The sequence below is a fragment of the Corylus avellana genome, chromosome ca6 (genome assembly GCF_901000735.1).
Source record: "Corylus avellana chromosome ca6, CavTom2PMs-1.0".
Classification (NCBI taxonomy): Eukaryota; Viridiplantae; Streptophyta; class Magnoliopsida; order Fagales; family Betulaceae; genus Corylus; species Corylus avellana.
The window spans coordinates 25,445,161-25,463,179 of record NC_081546.1 but is presented as its reverse complement, the minus strand read 5'-3'; the positions used below and the strand labels follow the sequence as shown (position 1 = coordinate 25,463,179).

The 18,019-nt window shown below is 34.9% G+C and overlaps 1 protein-coding gene across 1 annotated transcript; it reads right to left on the bottom strand.

The window, feature by feature from the left end:
• Nucleotides 1-814: 814 nt before the first annotated feature.
• Nucleotides 815-17,986, bottom strand: LOC132183838 (isoamylase 1, chloroplastic). Its single transcript, XM_059597292.1, has 18 exons — nt 17,541-17,986; nt 16,129-16,311; nt 15,781-15,873; nt 13,969-14,121; nt 12,072-12,163; nt 11,081-11,222; nt 10,893-11,000; nt 9,612-9,697; nt 7,308-7,379; nt 7,063-7,189; nt 5,825-5,911; nt 5,025-5,117; nt 4,597-4,755; nt 3,345-3,428; nt 2,269-2,349; nt 2,103-2,185; nt 1,886-2,003; nt 815-1,456 (listed from the first exon to the last, which is right to left on the bottom strand). Exons 1-18 carry the CDS (start codon nt 17,913-17,915, stop codon nt 1,193-1,195), a joined length of 2,400 nt encoding a protein of 799 aa, XP_059453275.1. The 5' UTR covers nt 17,916-17,986; the 3' UTR covers nt 815-1,192.
• Nucleotides 17,987-18,019: the final 33 nt, after the last annotated feature.

Genomic DNA, 18,019 nt, shown 5'->3' with positions numbered 1-18,019 from the left:
CTGCTGATTTTAAATCAAATAATTTAACTAAATATTAATCAGTTCATTTGTAATTAAGAGAGAATCATGTTACATGCGCGTTTTCTTTTGTGAATTAACGGTCAGGTTTGTAGATTCTTACTTTTTAGTTAAAAGGGTTTTAAAAATGATACCTATTAAAATAAAAAAGTGATATATTACCATTAAAATTATATTTTTATCATGTTTTTATTCTTTATGCTATAGAAAAACTTTAAGCTAAAAACTTCCTTTCAATTTTTTTTTTTTTTTTTTTTAGTTTTATGAGAAAGAAGCATTTTTGCAAAAGTAAAGAAAAAAGAGTATTTTTGAGAAGTAATTATTTTTGATTGTTTTAATAATATGTCACTTTTTGAATACATGACATTTTTTAAGTAATTCGATGCTATTATGTAATTTAAAATTTTACAATTTTTTTTTTTTTAAAAAAAAAATACTGTAAATCACTGTCCCTATGATTGTGCTTTTTCGAGTTCATTTTTCTTCAAATTCGATTCAAGTCTAGTTAATATTAAACAACCCGAATTGAATTCAAATATTGGCTAGTTTGTTAAACAGGCTGAATTTGTATAAATTCATATAACTTTATTTTATTACTTTTAACTCTTTAATAAGAACATCTTTAAGCGTTTAAAAATATAAAATATCTATCACTTGGCTGTCTAGCACCCTTCCGATAGTAAAATCCATCTATTATTTACAATTGATTTATCTTTCATTTCTCTCTCTCTCTCTAAAGACATTATGCACATTTTCCATAAGTGAGATGCTAATTCATTCATCATGGAGAAGAAGAAAGATGTACAAGATGATTTCCAACAAAAGGATGCTATGATACATGTAGGCGACACCTACTAGTGTGGCCCACAATAAAGACACCTACAAGATAAATTCCCTTTTTCGGTATGAGTTCCTTTTATTTTTTATTTATTTTTTCCTTTGTTTCCTCCCTTCTTTTCATATTCAATATCTATATTTTTGTTCACTGCTCCACGATCTGCTAGTCTCCAAGACTATGATACAGGGATTTTGATACATTCTTTTTTTATTTTTTTTATTTATTTATTTTTTTTATATATACATCGAAATATCTAAGGATTTCGAATATATACTAAATTGATGGAGGCAATCTATTTTCAAGGCAGTAGGGTTTTTGACCGCATGCGACTTTGAGCTAAGCATTTTCTTCTGGAGAGAGTAAGAGGAGGATGGAAGAATAGCTAAGCATGGGGTACTGGTTGGCGTCAAGGAAATGCGCATACTGTTTAACTGCAGTATTTCTTTCTGGAACGTCACCGGAGAGGAAGTCATATGGTGTTTGCTTACTGGTGTCCACCAAGGGCTCCCATCTGAATCCAGGCCGCTCCGGCAATGTAATTGTGACCGGTAAATGACTGGAATTGAAGGCAACATAGATTTCTCCCTTCACCGAGTCAATCTGGATTCAAGTTCATGCCTCATGAGGATACATCTCAACTGAATACAATGTTAGTCATATAAAGTCTAAAGCAAGAACATAGTGACGGAGAAAACTGGGACCGAATTTCCATGCATTTTACATGAGAGATGTAATAGGCAAAGGATTAACTTTGATGGAAACAACAAATGACCACTAGAGTATGTTAGTCCTACACCAAGTTGGTAAGCAATAATTAATGATAACACCAGGGAACATGAATTACATGCAACGCATAAATCATTCTTCTGTTTTATATCCACTTTGGTAAACTAAGCTCGGTTAATAAAAAATGCGACTCCGGTTTGCATTCAGCGGAGCTAGTTATGCTTAGTAATGGGATCTAAAACAATGATCCTGTTAGCAGAGCCAATACCCCAGAGAAGGCACCAAGTTGGCAAGAAAGCATACCAGTGTAAAGGCCACAAAACGGCTGGTTTCAGACCAGTCTGGCATCCCAGGAGCATGACCATGCCACTGCAGCCTCTCTGCTGTTGGGAAGTCATTTAAGCCAAGCGACTCACATTCTCTGCAAGATCATTACTCACATTCATTGAGCGAGATTTTTCTTTTAAACAAAAGGTCAATCAGAAAGCTAACTAAATAAGCAAAGTCGATGAAGACTTACTTGCGGAATTTGGTCATAAGGCAGCAAAATCTGAAATAGTCTGATGAAGACTCTTCCCTCTTATCCCACTGAAAGTAATTAAGCTGCAAGATTGCTGAAAATCAGTAAACAGTCAATAAATGGATTTCATAGAAGCACAGAGATCAGCAAAGCGTAGAGGAATCACATAGTTATCGTGGCAATATGTATTGTTGTTTCCCCCTTTTGTGTGACCGTATTCATCACCCATATGTATCATCGGAACACCCTGAATAGATAAAAATTAAGGTCAGAAAAAAGCGTACTTTAAGTACCATTTGTGTAAAAATTGCTCAGAAGTTGGTCCCAAAAGATACAACTAAAGCACATTTATGTCTGATATAGAACAGGAGGTAATTTGGGTAATATATTAGAACATTCTACGCGTTGTGTGAACACTGAAATTCATATCAAATTGTGAACGCTTACAAAAGTAACCGAGTATTGTTGCATTCCCAGTCCATTGTATTCCTTACCCAAGCATACCCTAAGCATCCCCTTTCAAGATTTTTATTTTTATTTTTATTTTTGTCTTATTATTTTTCCTGTTAGTAATTACTCGTCATTCTTTTCATAAACAAAATAACATGTTGGGGCAATACATAAAAGTTTGAGTTCTCCTGACAAGAATTTTGCAAGATGTATTAAGCACGCGGGGCATACACATGCTAGAAAAGACTCATTTGAAACATTAAAGGAAAACTCTAATTTCATGTTTGCAAGTCCAAGAAAATTACTGAATCACAGACAGTTTAGTGATCCAACAAACATAATCATAAGTTGTTGATTCAACCTTTTTCGAAGGTCAGAACTCCAATACATGATACTCAACTCCAGAACAATACTATTTAAATAAAACCCCTAAGTTACAGTCTACATGAGGAATTATCAACATTACTGTTCTACATGTGGAAACCTTTCCAGCATCAACTTTTCTATCTATACGCGGATTGGTAGTAAATGGAGTAAAAGTTGATAAAAATTTATTATTTACCTGAAAGCTGAAAGTATAAATATGAGAACCTATCCAAATAAAAAATAAAAAATGCACATAGAGAATGATGTTGCCAGGACTTAGACTTTGAAAAACGGTAGCAGGTGACAAAGTAGGTCTCTTAGAGCAACTAATCAAGAAAACACATTCTAATAACATATGCTACTCATATCATAGAGAGTGAACATATACTTAAAGGGTACGGAATGCGCTATATAAATGAACCTTACTTGAGAAACCATGAGGCAGAGGAAGAAATTCCGCATTTGTCTCTTCCTCAATTTCTTGACAGATAAGCTCACAAACTCTCCCTCCTAAATAATTGCTTTCAGAAACAGAATGAGAACTTGCATCAACAAGTAATAGGATATCCAACAGAACTTACAACTCATTGTATAGAATATTGTAGTATCAAGAAATTAATGTGAAAGTTGCAAGAATATTTCAGAAGAAATTGACATAAGCAGATGCCAGCACAACCAAAAAACTCTAAGAATGGAGTACTAAATTGATGTTTCATAAATGTTTTTTAACTTCTCACTTATCTCACTAAAGCAAAACCCCTTTGGAAATCTGAAACATATGTTTAGACTAAGTTACAGAATGATATGCTCTTGACCTTTTTTTTTTTTTTTTTGTGGTTTTTCAATGGCTTGTACAGATTTTGAGTCCACTGATGCTTTTCATATTTCATTTGACCCAGGCTTCAAGAAACATTCAAAAATGAAACACTCGCAGTTGTATCCCATTAACAAGTAAGGAGCATAACTTTTTCTTTGATCAAAAGGGGGGAAAGAGAAAAAAAAAAGAAGAAAGATAAACACAGAAAGAAAACAAAGAAGATTTTCCACCAAAACAGAAAAACAAAAAAGTAATAGAAACGATAGCAATGAGGTATTATGGTCCCAGGACATATTGATCACTATCTGCTTACATGGTTAGATGCCTGATCATGCTACATCACTAAAGTCCCTGACAACTAAATTCATCCTTTTTCTTTACTCTTGCCAAGTACATCTCGCAGAAATTATCCTCTCTGATTAAAATTCTAGCAGTCTTCTACTTTCAAGGACTCTAGACACGACAACAAGATATCAAATACTCAGTTATTAAAGATGACCCACAGACTTTTTGTAGTCGTTGTATAAACTCAACAAGAAGGCAGAAAAACATATAAATATATGCATGGAAAAGGAAAAAAAAAAGAAAAAAAAGAAGCAATGAATCCAAAGGAAAAATTTAGTCTTATGGAACGTATATAAAATGCACACTTGACTCACATGCATTTTGATTATGGTCCAGCATAAAGTCAGCCATGTCAATTTTGGGGCCTTCAAAGGTGAACCACTACGGAAACTTTGTAGGCCTTACATCAATGTCAGATAAGTGGATTCATGTAGGTGACCTTATCACACGAGTAATACCAAGCATCCAGCAAATCCAAAACCAGCAATTATAGTATTTATGTATACAAGTATCTACCTGTCCACAGTTCCAGCTATTGTTATGATTCTCCCCATCATTGTTATCTTCCCCGTTTGCCAAGTTATGTTTGCCGTTATAAGTCACTAAATCTGCCAAAGTAAAACCATCATGCGCACATACAAAGTTGATACTGTTCCATGGCTTCCTTCCTCCTCCCTGGTTCAAGGAAATACTAAGGAAAGCTGCTCAAGAAATACATTCAGCATACCTAAGATTATGTGCTCCAAAAAATAGAATTTTATAACATGTCAATTGAAACAAAGCTTGATCACTCCAAAAGATGGTTTATTAAGGCAGAATTTAAACAATAGCATGGAAAAGAAATATTGTAAAATCGAAATTTCATGAGCATAAAAAAGAATTATCACAGAAAACAATGTGACTTCATGGGCTACAAAATGGAAGAAAGACAACAACAACATTACCTGATATAAATTAGGGCTCCCACAAAGGCATTCAGCAAAAGCCCCGGAAAAGGCATCAGTACCCTTGATAAACTGCCGCACTGTGTCGCGATACTGAAATTGAAAAGAATATACACATCAAATCTCACTCACACATTATCCAGCAACATGGTAAATGTATGTAAAAAGTGAAGTATGGTTTTGCCTAGGAGGTTCTATGGAATAAGGCACCACACCATGTATAATTGCCAATGGCCTGGGAAGAAAGGAGCAGCAGAAGGTTAAAAAAGTGGAAGAAGAATAGTCGGATTGAGATTAAACAGTTGAAACTCAAAGAGGTCTCAAGAATGGTAACCAAAATAGTCCATTGTTAAGCTATCAATACACTGAACTGTGATCTACTGATTTAGGTGAGTTAGCTTAATCTGGCATGGATTACAAAGCCTTTGAGAGATGAATTGTTTGGAAGGTGCTGAGGACAATTATCGTAAAAGCTCTGGATTATTCTGGTCAGGATACCATATGACCACTAACGCATGAGTATGTTACAAGTCCTACACCTAAAGATACACCAACAGAGGAGAAAGAATTGTAACAAATAATAATTTTGTGAACCTCTTCAAGAAATTCAAATAAATGTAGGATGAAATTATCAGGTTCTAGTTTACATGCTAAATCCAAGCAAAAACTCTTTATATTGGAATAGTTAACAGAAGTGAGCGATTCTTACTTAGTTGATTAACAAGCAGAGAAGTAGCCAGCATATATCTTTGTAAACTATACATGTGGAATGAATACAACAGTTTAATATCTGCTCTGACCTTCCCATTCCATTCTGACCAAATACCCCAGTGAGGAAACATGCCAACTTGGTATAGGCCGCCCGTATCCCATGCTTCAGCAATAAGCTACTTGAAATAGGCATAGAATAAGTTTAGTTGTAACACTTTTGACAACATGGCAGATGTACAGATAGGAATAACTGCCAATCAATGGTTGAAACCAGTGAAAGTTAGATGCTGGTATGCTTGATATTCTATGTTCATGCAAAAATCCAGAAGCCAGAGAAAACAACAGTTAGATAATGAACATGACGTAATTACTACAGAATAAAGAACAGGAATGCATTAAAGATGCAGCATGGGAGCAACTAAATCCGAAAGAAATCAGTTCATCTGAAAGAAGCAGCATTAAGGCCGAGGAAATGGCGTATGGGCATTTTCAGCTGCGCACTTCGCCAGGTAATAGGGTATCTTCTCAGCATAAAGCTATTAACCAGCAACCTGATTAATAATTTGATATTTTTGTTTTATAATTATTATTATTATCTTTCCAATCATGGCAGATTGATGCTTTATAAAATATCAATAAAACTATGGATATACCAATTTTGCTTTTTATGTCACCTATTTTATCTGACCTTGACTCAAAATGGCCATTCTTATCTTCCCATTCTACAAGGTAATTTCTCTCTCTAATCTCTAGAATATGATCTTAAAGAAGAGAATGGTGATGGCAGCAAAGGACTGCTGATAGAAAATAAAGTTATAGGTTAGAATCCACGAGATAATTGAGAAAATTCTCAAGGAAATGCTCTTGATTGAAAACTAAATAATGGTTTCATTCTACAATAGGCTAATTTATAGGCTCTACATTCCTTATTCACCAAGTAATAACCTTATCAAACAAAGCCTAACCTATATGGCATCCTAGTAGGACCCTCTTTTCACAAATAAAACCCAAAAAATTTCTAAAAATAGGGAGATGTTCCGATTTTGCAATATTTGACGTATATACCTCTTCATAGATATATAAACTACCACCACATTTGCACTTTTAACATTTATTTGACAAATCATTTAAAATTTCTCTTCATAGATATATAAAAGTTGAAGCAATATTTGACGAATCTTTTTGTTAATTGTTATTGAAATCATTTAAACAAGTTAATTCATTTTCACATGGCCTTCAGATGTCTTATACTTTTGAGAGAGAAAGCCTTGATGAAAACAGATTAAGATTTGCATGGGGAAATAAGAAAGGAATCTACAGTAACAACCTTCACTCCACGAAGTATTGGATCATTGCTTATCATGTCAATTAATGGAGGACTGCTGAGTGGAGAGCCAGTCGTCAGCAAGTCACCTTCTATTGGCTTCCCATACACATTAACTGCATTCCAGAGACTGTTGGCAAAGAAGGAAAGATAATAAACAAGACTCAGAAAAAAATAAAAAAAAATTAATCTCCAGTAACGACTGAACTAGGTCAGAGAGGATCTGGCAAATAGTTTTATAGGATAACCTGCTTCCTCTGGTCATAATAGAGGCAAGATCAAAGCGAAATCCATCAACATGCATTTCTGTCACCCAATATCTGTTACACAGAAATATGAGCAAACTAACAATGGAAGTTAAAAGGTAAAGTGAATTGTGTATCATGCACACCTTCATTACCTCAGAACGTGATAGAAGAGAAGGAATAAAACCAATACAAGTAACATGACATTGCACAAGACTCAAGTATATCAAATGGCATACCACCCAATTTTTATTTATCAACAGCACTGAAAAACTTGAATTAGACAAGTCTTTTCCTTTTCAGTATCTTCATTCTTCACTGCTCCGAGGCAATGCCTTCTTTAGGGCAATATTAGCATTATCTCTGTTATGGAACTGCAGACCTACTTTTTCTTTTTCCACTTTAATAAACATTACTTCTTCTTTCTAGTTTTCATTAATATTGTCATTTCTATAACTAAACACACATCACAGTACACCAAAGGAGAGTATTGCATATTAGTCTTGGACAGCTTATTTACAGAAGACCTTCATATTCATTTATGGAATATGACACCATACGAAAAAGAAAGGGTGCCAGGAAAATATGCTTTTCACCAACTTCATCAAGCTCTTGACTATGTCCATTTATGGCATAGGACACCATAGGAAACAATTTGGATTCTTTTAAAGAAACTAAAGCCTGCAGCTGCTGACCCAACTTAAGAATCTTGGATGCTAGATTTTTGCAAAGCAGTGATGTAACTACTAACGAACAAGATCCTTTACTTTGTAGCTGAGCTGTATTCCTTTTACATTTGTTGAAAATGGATGCATATCTCAATTGACCAACACAAGAAGATTCATACGTTGTAACTTGGGCTTGCACCTCTTACAGTTAATCTATATAAATGCTATAAGAGTATAAGTTGCAGTTCTACAACTCAACCCTACGACCCACCGTTTTGTTCCGAGTTGCACCCCAGCTCAGATTAGGCAGTTAAATGTGGATGGAAAACATGTCATGTGTGTGGGGCAAATTGTAGTGAGTCAAATTTTAGAGGTATGAGTACAAATGGGGCAGTAATTTGAGAGTGCAAAGTGTAATTTTACCCTATAATATATGTATTGCATATATATGACTCTGTGCCATGAGAGACTCGTGTGATAGATTCTGTCAACTTTAATGGCCCAATCTGACCCGGTATGCAACTCAAAACAAAATGGTAGTGGTCAGTTCAAGTGAGTCAAAGTTTAGAACTATGAGTGGAGGTGGTAGTTTTGGGGGGAGGGGAGAGAGAGAGAGAATGTAATTTACACTAATTTAAAGAATGCTTCACCAGCATCCTAAGCCATAAAGAACAATGATGATACAAAATTAGGAAGCAATATTAACAAATTTTTCATCTTGAAACTAAGCCAAAACCTTAAGAAACTCATGCTTCATTTTTTTAAACATTTTTGTTTATTAAAATGATACTGTTATCATGTTATGAAAAAAAAAAAGGGAAAAATGGAACCACAAAAGCAATATATAAACCAGTTGATGATGAACTTTCCAACTATCACCAACCTATGGCTAATTTTTAGACACAAGACATGGCTGAAGGTTTGAAAAAAATAACATTATTATCATTCTACATGATAACGAAACACACATAAGCGAGAATACAAGAAAAAACTGAACTTTAAATGATGAGAGATTGGCATGATTAATATCACTTTATACGCAAAACTCTTCTATTAAATCATACATCATGCCATATTATAGTCTCAGAGGTTGTTCAATAATGGCTCACTTATACTAAAACTTTTATTTCTGAATTGCAGCAAACTTTTTCGGACTTATTAAGGTTGCCACCACAGCCATATGGATTATGCTTAGTGTTGCAGCCATGTTGTCCCAGTGTAACTGGAAAATCTCAACATCCATCAAACCTGTGACTTTAAAACCCAAAGGAGTTTTTTTGTTGTACAAATATCAAAACTGAAAATTTAGGATAATTTTGTAAAAGAATGCTTGTTACATAAAAATATCTTTTATTATAACTTCTGTAGGTTCTCATGCATGCCTTGGTAAATATATATTTTTTGATAAGTAATGATGAAATAAAAAGAGTGCAGAGGATGCCTTGGTAAATATATGCATTTTAAGTCTGTAAAAGATGGATACATATATCCAATAGAAGTCAACATAGTCCCCATAAAACTACGATTTAAAAGATTTTTAAATGCCTAGGATATTTGCTGGCTAAATCAGGTAAAACTGGAGACTTGAGAAAATAACATAGGATAAAATATCTGTTATAAACAGTTCTTATAAATCTACCTTAAGCTGTCAACTATAAATTGACGTACGACAGGATTGTTGCAATTGAATGTGTTACCACATCCAGAGTAATTATAGAACTCTCCCTGCAAAACCATTAAAGAATGTTTAGTTCACAGTAAATAATCTAAAGGTATATCAAATGAGGAAGATAGAATTAAACAAATGTAATAAAGCTTTCAAATAGCTGTCAACCCAAGCTAGCTTAAAGCTTACTGCACGATGGAATTCTCACTGGTGCGCTTTTAAAGCAATTCTGCATATGGACATTAGATGTTCAAACACCTACATAACCAAACTTGAGTTGGTAGGTGGTTTAATTTATTTATTGGAACAAATTGAGACACATGTGATTAATCTGGTCATTTGTTTCAGATTGACTGCTAAGAAATGGCCACAAGATTGGTGTATAAATTTCATACACATGGAAATAAAAAAATATAAAAAGAAAATTGCAAAGGAGAAAATCGAAATTATATATAATGCTCAAGAAGTAGAAAAATAAAAAAGGGGAAAAAGAAGAAAATAAAAGTTAGGATGTTTACCAAAAACTGAATGGGCTAGAATGGACAGAACCAAACCAAAATGGACCAATTTGACAACAGTAGTAAAAAAGTTAGCATGTCAGTTTAACCAGCCTAGAAGGTACAAAATGGGAGCCTTCATTTTCTGGTTTCCCAACAAATGGACAATCTTTGACGACTTTAGTCAACAAACTTCCATCTTATCCAACCACTCCAGTTTAAGAAAAGCCAAAAGCCATAGGGTGCATGTCATATCCTTAGAAAACATATCTTCTTCTTTTTAACTGCTTTATGATACATTATCGTAAATTGACACACAAACAGTACCTATAAATTGTTTGCTTTACTATCTTAATTTCATAAGAACTACTACACAAAGGAGTAGGACTTAAGTATAGTATATAAGTACGGTATTCTCAAATCAAACCCCATAAAATACAAGAGATTAGATTTGATCACAGATCTCCATTCTTGATCATTGAACAAGAGTGATGGCTATTCAAACATTAGCTGACCAAATTTACAGGTATTTATAGACTTTTTCATCAAATAGATTCAATGACCATAAAATCTGAACAAACAAGAAAACAAGAAGGCTTACAAATATTAGAATGATATGCTTCTCTCAAAAGGTTAAAAAAAAAAAAAAAAAAAAAAAGATCACTGTATATAGGAGCAGTTTGTATTATTGACATTCTCCAAAAAAAAGAATTCCAAGACTAGAAGAAACAAATTGTAATGTTTTCAAGAGACACACCTTAGGTGCAAGCATGTAAAAGACACTATTATCAACACCTCTAAAAGACAAAATGGGGCCTTTTTCATTCCCTTCAGCTGTGTGATTGAAAACAACGTCCATGACCACCTGCTTAAGTAGAATTAGAATCGAAAACTCAAAAACAAATAATAATAATAAATGCTAAGCCATATTGCAATTGTTGCCACCTCGATTCCTCTTTTATGTGCCTCTCTGATAAGCAGCTTGAATTCATTTATTGCATCATGGCCGCAGTTATGCATACCACCAGATGAATATCTTATCATTGGTGAAAAGTAATTGACAGTTGAATACCCCCAAAAGTTCACCCTGGACAAGAAATGATATGACTAAAATGTGTCAACATGTTTCCAAATTTTTTTTAAAAAATTATTATTATTATTTCGAAAACAAAATTGTTGTTTTTACCTCATTTTGAGGGAAAGCAATAAAGACACTGCAAAGCAAAAATTATTTTCATTGTCGTATTAATAAAATATTTTAGATTAACAGTTTCAGGTCAAAATTAATGTTCTAATTGCAGTGGACTAATGAAATATGGGTTGTAAACTTTTTTTATTCATTTTTTGCAGAGGGAGGGAGGGAGGGGGGATTAATATGTTCCATTCCATAAATTCTTCAACCAGTTCGAAGATTAAATCACATAGGACAGAATTAAGATCATCTGAGGTTGCAAAGAGGGAAGAAAAGAGAGGTTCAAGGGGCTGTTTATTGGCTATGAACAGTACCCCCGCTCCCTCCATGTAATTCTAAAGTGAGGGTCCTGTGGTGTGATTGCATGCTCAAAATAGCATCCTAGGACTTGTTTGCATCCTCAGCCAAGCATTATAACATCATGGCACATTTTTGATCCAACCCCAAGAAGGTACCGAATGTCATGATGGGTTGACAACCCCAAGCATGGGTTCAGGCTCATGGACCCTAAAAAGGGGGGGACCAAGTCCTAACCCCATGATCAGTTGAGACATGACATGTCAATGGCCACATGACCCTCGTTTTAGCCATCTGGTATGAACCATATATTGTGGCATGTCATTCATTAGTCAGCTACGAACACTAATTAATAAAATGCATCATACCACCAAAGAAAAAAAAAAGGTTTCAAATTAAAGTTTGAAAACAACATTGTTATAGATTAAAAAGGTAGAAACATTGTACTTGTGGTCACCCAAGACAGAGTTGTAGCTGAAATACTCCAATTCATTGAACTCATGACATGGCATTAACTCTATACAGTTGACACCAAGTTCCTGCAAGATAAACACTACCTCTTGAGGACACCAGAAATTAACAATGTATGATCATACATTTTTGAATAATGCTACACTTACTCTCATTTCTTTACACAATTTTTTCACACCCATAGGTGGCTTTTAAAACCATCATTGGATCAAAATCCAATAAAGATCCATCTCATATCCAATGGTAGTTTAAAAGCCACCTATGGGTGTAAAAAAATTGTTTAAAAAAATTGGAATAAGTGTAGCATTCCTCTACATTTTTATGATGACTTTAATGAAGTTCAGCTGTTAACAATTGAATATATTTTGTTGTTGGAAGTATAACTCAAGCAATTATTTTAATTGAAATAAATTATGGACTACAGTTACAAAATCTCACATAAGCTGATGTCAGGATATATGCTCAATACTTACAATTATATACTTATTTGTCTATCAGTTGTCTTAACCCAAGAATGTCTGTAACCTAAACTTTTAAAGATTTTCTGTGTAAGTGGATCAAATTGTTGTCCATCAGTTTATGCTTCATATGATAAGGGCACCTTTTTCTAATCAACAGGAAAATGAGAGATTCTTCCTGCTCAAAGCATAGTAGAAAACAAAACATTCACAGTCCATTAGTAAGTCTTACCATCACCAAGTGCTACCACATTGTAGGACTTATAAGGTGCAGAGACTGTTTGGCATCTCACTCTGAATCCACGATGGATTTTGGATCTCAATGAAAAACATACTACACCAAAATCCTTATGGAGGCTTCATCTATTGATAACTGATCAGTGATGAATATAATTTACCTTTTCCTTTCAGTCTTTTAGACAGTAATTGCAGAAAGAACATATTACAAGGTTGCAAAATAAGATTGTTCAATATTGCATGTAATAAGGATGCGTGGGTGAAGGAGTACATGGAGAGACCGAATGATATTCTGCATTGGAATGTCCAGTTTTTTCGACCCGTGCATGATTGGGAATTTGAGGAGGTAACGCACTTCTTTGCATTGTTGTACTCCCAAAAAATCAATGTGGAGTTGAGGATAAAATTTGTTGGATTCCGTCAAAAAGAAATACCTTTGAAGTGAAATCCTATTATCAGACTCTCTCTACACCAACATAGACATTTGCTCCGTGGAAGAGTATTTGGAAGGTGAAGGCTCCCTCAAGAGTGGCTTTCTTTGTGTGGACGGCGACGGTGGGAAAAATCCTCACCATGGACAACTTACGAAAGAGGAATGTTATGGTAATGGAGTGGTGTTATATGTGTAAACATTGTGGAGAGTCCATTGACCATCTACTCCTACATTGTGAGGTTGCAAATGAGGTATGGAATGTATTCTTTCAACTCTTTGGAGTGAGTTGGGCTATGCCACAAAAGGTAAGTGATATCTTGGAAAGTTGGAGGGGTCAATTGGGTAATAGGCATCTTTGCGTATGTGAAGGCTTATCCCATTATGTGTAATGTGGTGTTTATGGCGAGAACGGAATGCACGCAGCTTTGAGGATAATGAGAGCGGCATAATTGAGTTGAGGAAGTTGGTGTTACATACTTTGTTCTCTTGGAGCGGGACTTGGTCGAACTCGCATGAGTCCACCTTTTCTGATTTCTTAGAGCTTTGTAAATCTATTTCTAATCAATAGGGGTTTCCCTATATACCTCTTGTATACATGGGTTGCGCCCCTCTGCGCATTTGATAATATACTTATTATTTATCAAAAAAAAATATTTTTTGACTTTTAGGTAAATATAATATTCACTTTATTTAATAAACTTTCCTAAAAAGCCTTCCAGGTTTGGTTTAGTTCTCTAGAGCATACCTTCAAGTAATCAAGCTTCTCCACAACACCAAGGTATGTACCAGGGAACTTAGTTCTGCTGGATTCATGCCTTGTAAATCCTCGCACATGCATTTCATATATAAAAAGATCTCTCTGTGGGTACTTCAGAGGTAAATCTCCTTCCCAGTCAAACTGAAAACAACAAATGGGAGAAAAAATAATTAATTTCATATTGGATGAAAACTTGTAATGTAGCACTATAATTTCCTCGTAGGAGTGCTACTTTACCTAGGAAAGTTCTTACAATAACGAGAATTTAACACTACAGAGTTGGTACTCAGACAAACTGTTGCCATGCACGTAAGACTTTAAGAGACTATTACCAGATAGAGAATGGCCCAAGACTCTCATAGAAGACACTTCACACAGACCAGCTGAGTACCAAGTTCATTTATGGTTTAAGGGCTAGTTTAATAAAGAAGAGAGCCAAGAGAAAGATGCTAAATCAAATGACACATTGTATAAAACTTGCTATTATCACATCATTCATTAACTCTTTGCATAATCCATAAGTTGTCATTCTAACCGTCAGATTACATCTTCTCCTGGGCTGTCATGCTTGTTAAATATCACATCAATCAGAGATTATGAGCTGTTTCATGCAAAAACTCCAACTCGACTAAGCATTAATCCGATCTAATTAGAGTTACCTATGTTCTTGCACATAGATGAACCATCTTCCACAAGTTTCACTCATGGTGTCATTAATCAGTCAAACTCCAACTTCCCTCTTAGGAATCCCCTTCTTATTCTATCTTTTCTTTTGTTTCTTTTGTTTCCAGTAGCCCCACTTTGAAAGCCTCATTTTGACAACACCAATTGTTAAAAAAGTTCCTTTTAAGTCGTAGATTTGAGTAGAGAAAACTAAATGGAAAGAGAATAAAACGATATGTCCCTTGACCTCAATTTATTTGTCCATTATTGTGAAATGACCTACCTAAGAGAACATCATTTATTACTTTAACATGAGCTAATAAGTAATTACTTTCCAAAAAATATGGGTAGCTTAGGAAAATCCTATGATTCTCAAAATCGATTTTGGAAAGTGGATGTCTATTACGAGATATCTCAAAAAAAAAGGACAAATAAAATGAGAGTAAGTGACAAAAGTTCAATGGAAATGGTCAATCAGCATCAAGGGTAAGTTGTTAATAAGCATCTCAATAAAGATTTTCCTCACCCACACAAAGGACCAGCAAAGCTTTGGTTCCATCAAGTTATTAGCAATTCAAAATAATGATTCAACTCCAATTCAATAACAGCTGATAAGATATACCAAAGTGTACCAAGGAGGTCAGCTGCTTCAATAGCATCTTTTTGTTTTAACCAAAATTTCTTAGCTTCCTGAGCAGAAAGCCTGAACAGCGGTAGGTAAAATTTTGAAATCCCTTAAAAAAAATCCAGGATCTTATGTCAGCACTAAACTTTTGCTCAATGTATAGTTACTGCAATATTCCAGTTTGAAACACGTTAATTACATTTAGCTTTACTTTAATATTTCAGTATCCAATTTTCTCAAAGTATATATTTTGAGTACATGAAGTTATTTCTTTAAATTAATCTTATAATGCAGTAACCAATTATCATGATCCTATACCACAGAGTATTATAAACGGAAAAGTGTCACATGTTTATGTAGTTCAATCTATCATATGTGCCTTAAGATCCTCAACAGTAATTTAGAGCATTAAGAAAAATATACAAAGTAATAACAGTTATAAAAAATTAAAATTAAAATTAAAATTTTAAAAAAAAACCCCACAGTTATTGAAGTTAATGTAGCTACAGTACCTCATCAACAAAAGAAGGTACCATGCAGGCCATTTGGGGCCAGCAATTACCATCAGGTCCCAAAGCACCAAACTCCCCTCTGCTTATAACTGCCTAAACAAATGAAATGGAAATCAGTCTATTGCATTTTAAAGGCAAAACCTGGATTAAGAAACAAGACAATCATGCGTAAATCATACTATCTAGACATAGGAAGCAAATAACCTGCCTCAATTAAGGAGTCAACAGAGTTAAATTTCTATCAATAAAAAAAAAAAATAGAGATAAATATGTAAATATTAAAGGAAATAAGGGGAAAAACACACCCAAAAAAACCCAACAATTTAAATAACTCATGCAAGCCCTTACTTTTGCATAAGGATCCAATAGAATCCTAGAAGAATTATAGTAATGTCCTTCTTCTGGGGAAAAAATTCCATCAAATTTGTAGCCATAAAGCATATCTTTGAAGTCCCCTTTCAGAAATACATGCCAGACATCACCAGTCTTATTAGTCAACGGATCAAGAGAGATCTGCTCAGTCACTTTATTCTGCATCAGGTAAATGACAATAACTTGTTATACATACCCGATAAACTATGAGACTTAAAGACCCATAAGATCAAGTAAGGGTTCCCAAAATAGTATCAGGCAAGTTAATCAAAATAAAGTACATCCAGCTGTTTCAAAAACTGCTCTAGTAAAATTCAAAACTTGAAAAATATCACTGCTGATTAGTGATTACAACATGGAACAACTCCTTAGAACGAAAAAATAGAATAGAAGGCCATAAAAATTTGTTGGCTTTCCAAGATATACTACAGTTCACAAATTCCATTAAGTAGCACAGACATCCATAATTACTTTTTGGTCTTCACGATAATATGTTGTCTTTAGAATATTGTAATTCATGATTGGGAAGCGAACAGATAAGGGCTACTTTCCCTCAAAAGAACTAATGAGTCCTAAACTATTGTATAAGGACTAACCAGTCCTATTCAAAACTTTCTTTCCATATAAGTTCAACCACCTATAATGATTTATAGTCCCATTTTTGAAGCAAAAACACTCCATAGCTTTTCATATTCTCAGAGTTTCAAGAAAGGTCTAAAAAATCTAGTGATTAAATTTGAAAAGATATTTCAGGAAGGCGTGAGCGAGAAATGTCTATTAATCTAACTACTATTAGTGTCTTCTTGATGCATTTGTGACCCCCACATAACGGAGGTTGGTACACTCCCTTTCAGTAGAGAATCAAAAAGATGCAGCTCACCTCTCCAAAAACACCTAAAAATAACTTACTTGCTGCAAATTCTTTTTTCACTAGGAAAAGCATAGTCAAGTTCAATTCAATACGTTTCACACATGCATCCACCAGCCAAAAAAAAATCCAACAATCTTGTTAAAAGAACATGATTTATTTTCGCTATTAAGTATATCACCATTCTACAAAATCAGGCTTTGATCCTTACTGATCAAACCATGCCAAAGAGGCCAGGGTCGGGCAGATGAAAATGTTTCAGTCGGTTGATTCACTCCGCTCGCAGTGATAATCTCCGTCATTTTGGAGGCAGCATAGTTGAACAACAACATTCAGTTTGATCGTAATTATCATAAATCAGCACAGATATCCATAATGGCTTCGCTCGGGAAGGATTATAATTAGTAATTTTTCCTACTCTATAGATATTAGTAGCTTAGCACTACGGCTTCATTAACAAATTAAATCACTCAAATTCAAGGACAAAGCGTCAAAGACGGAGAAATCGGATAAAACTCACGTCCTGTAAATCGGAGAGACTGATCAGGCATAGAACGGCGGAGACCGCATTGCCGGAGTAAATGGCGAAGTTAACCCCGCCGTCGCGAGCCGTGGCACCAAACGGAGTCGGATAGCCTTGAGACACTCGGAAACGCCCCGATTCAGGCTTCTCCGTCACCACCGCAGTGCTGGTCTCGGCCTCGGCAGCACCGCCGCTTGCTCTAGCATTCACACCCACCAAAGACCTTCTCGAGTTACCAACGCGCGTTTCCAATTTGAGAGCGGTTTTCTGTTGCTTCGGGACCGTTCTCGTCGGGTTGGTTATCCGTCGAGCTTCTCGAGGACTGAGCTTACCGGCGCATAGCAAGCGTGAAGTGCATTGAGCAAACTCCATTTCCCTGCTAGGCGAGAGAGATACTCTGAGAGTTCAAAACTTGTCCATAAAGTGAGTGAGTCTGATCTGAAGCCTACGGAGTTCGTTTTTCAGAGAGCGGTGAT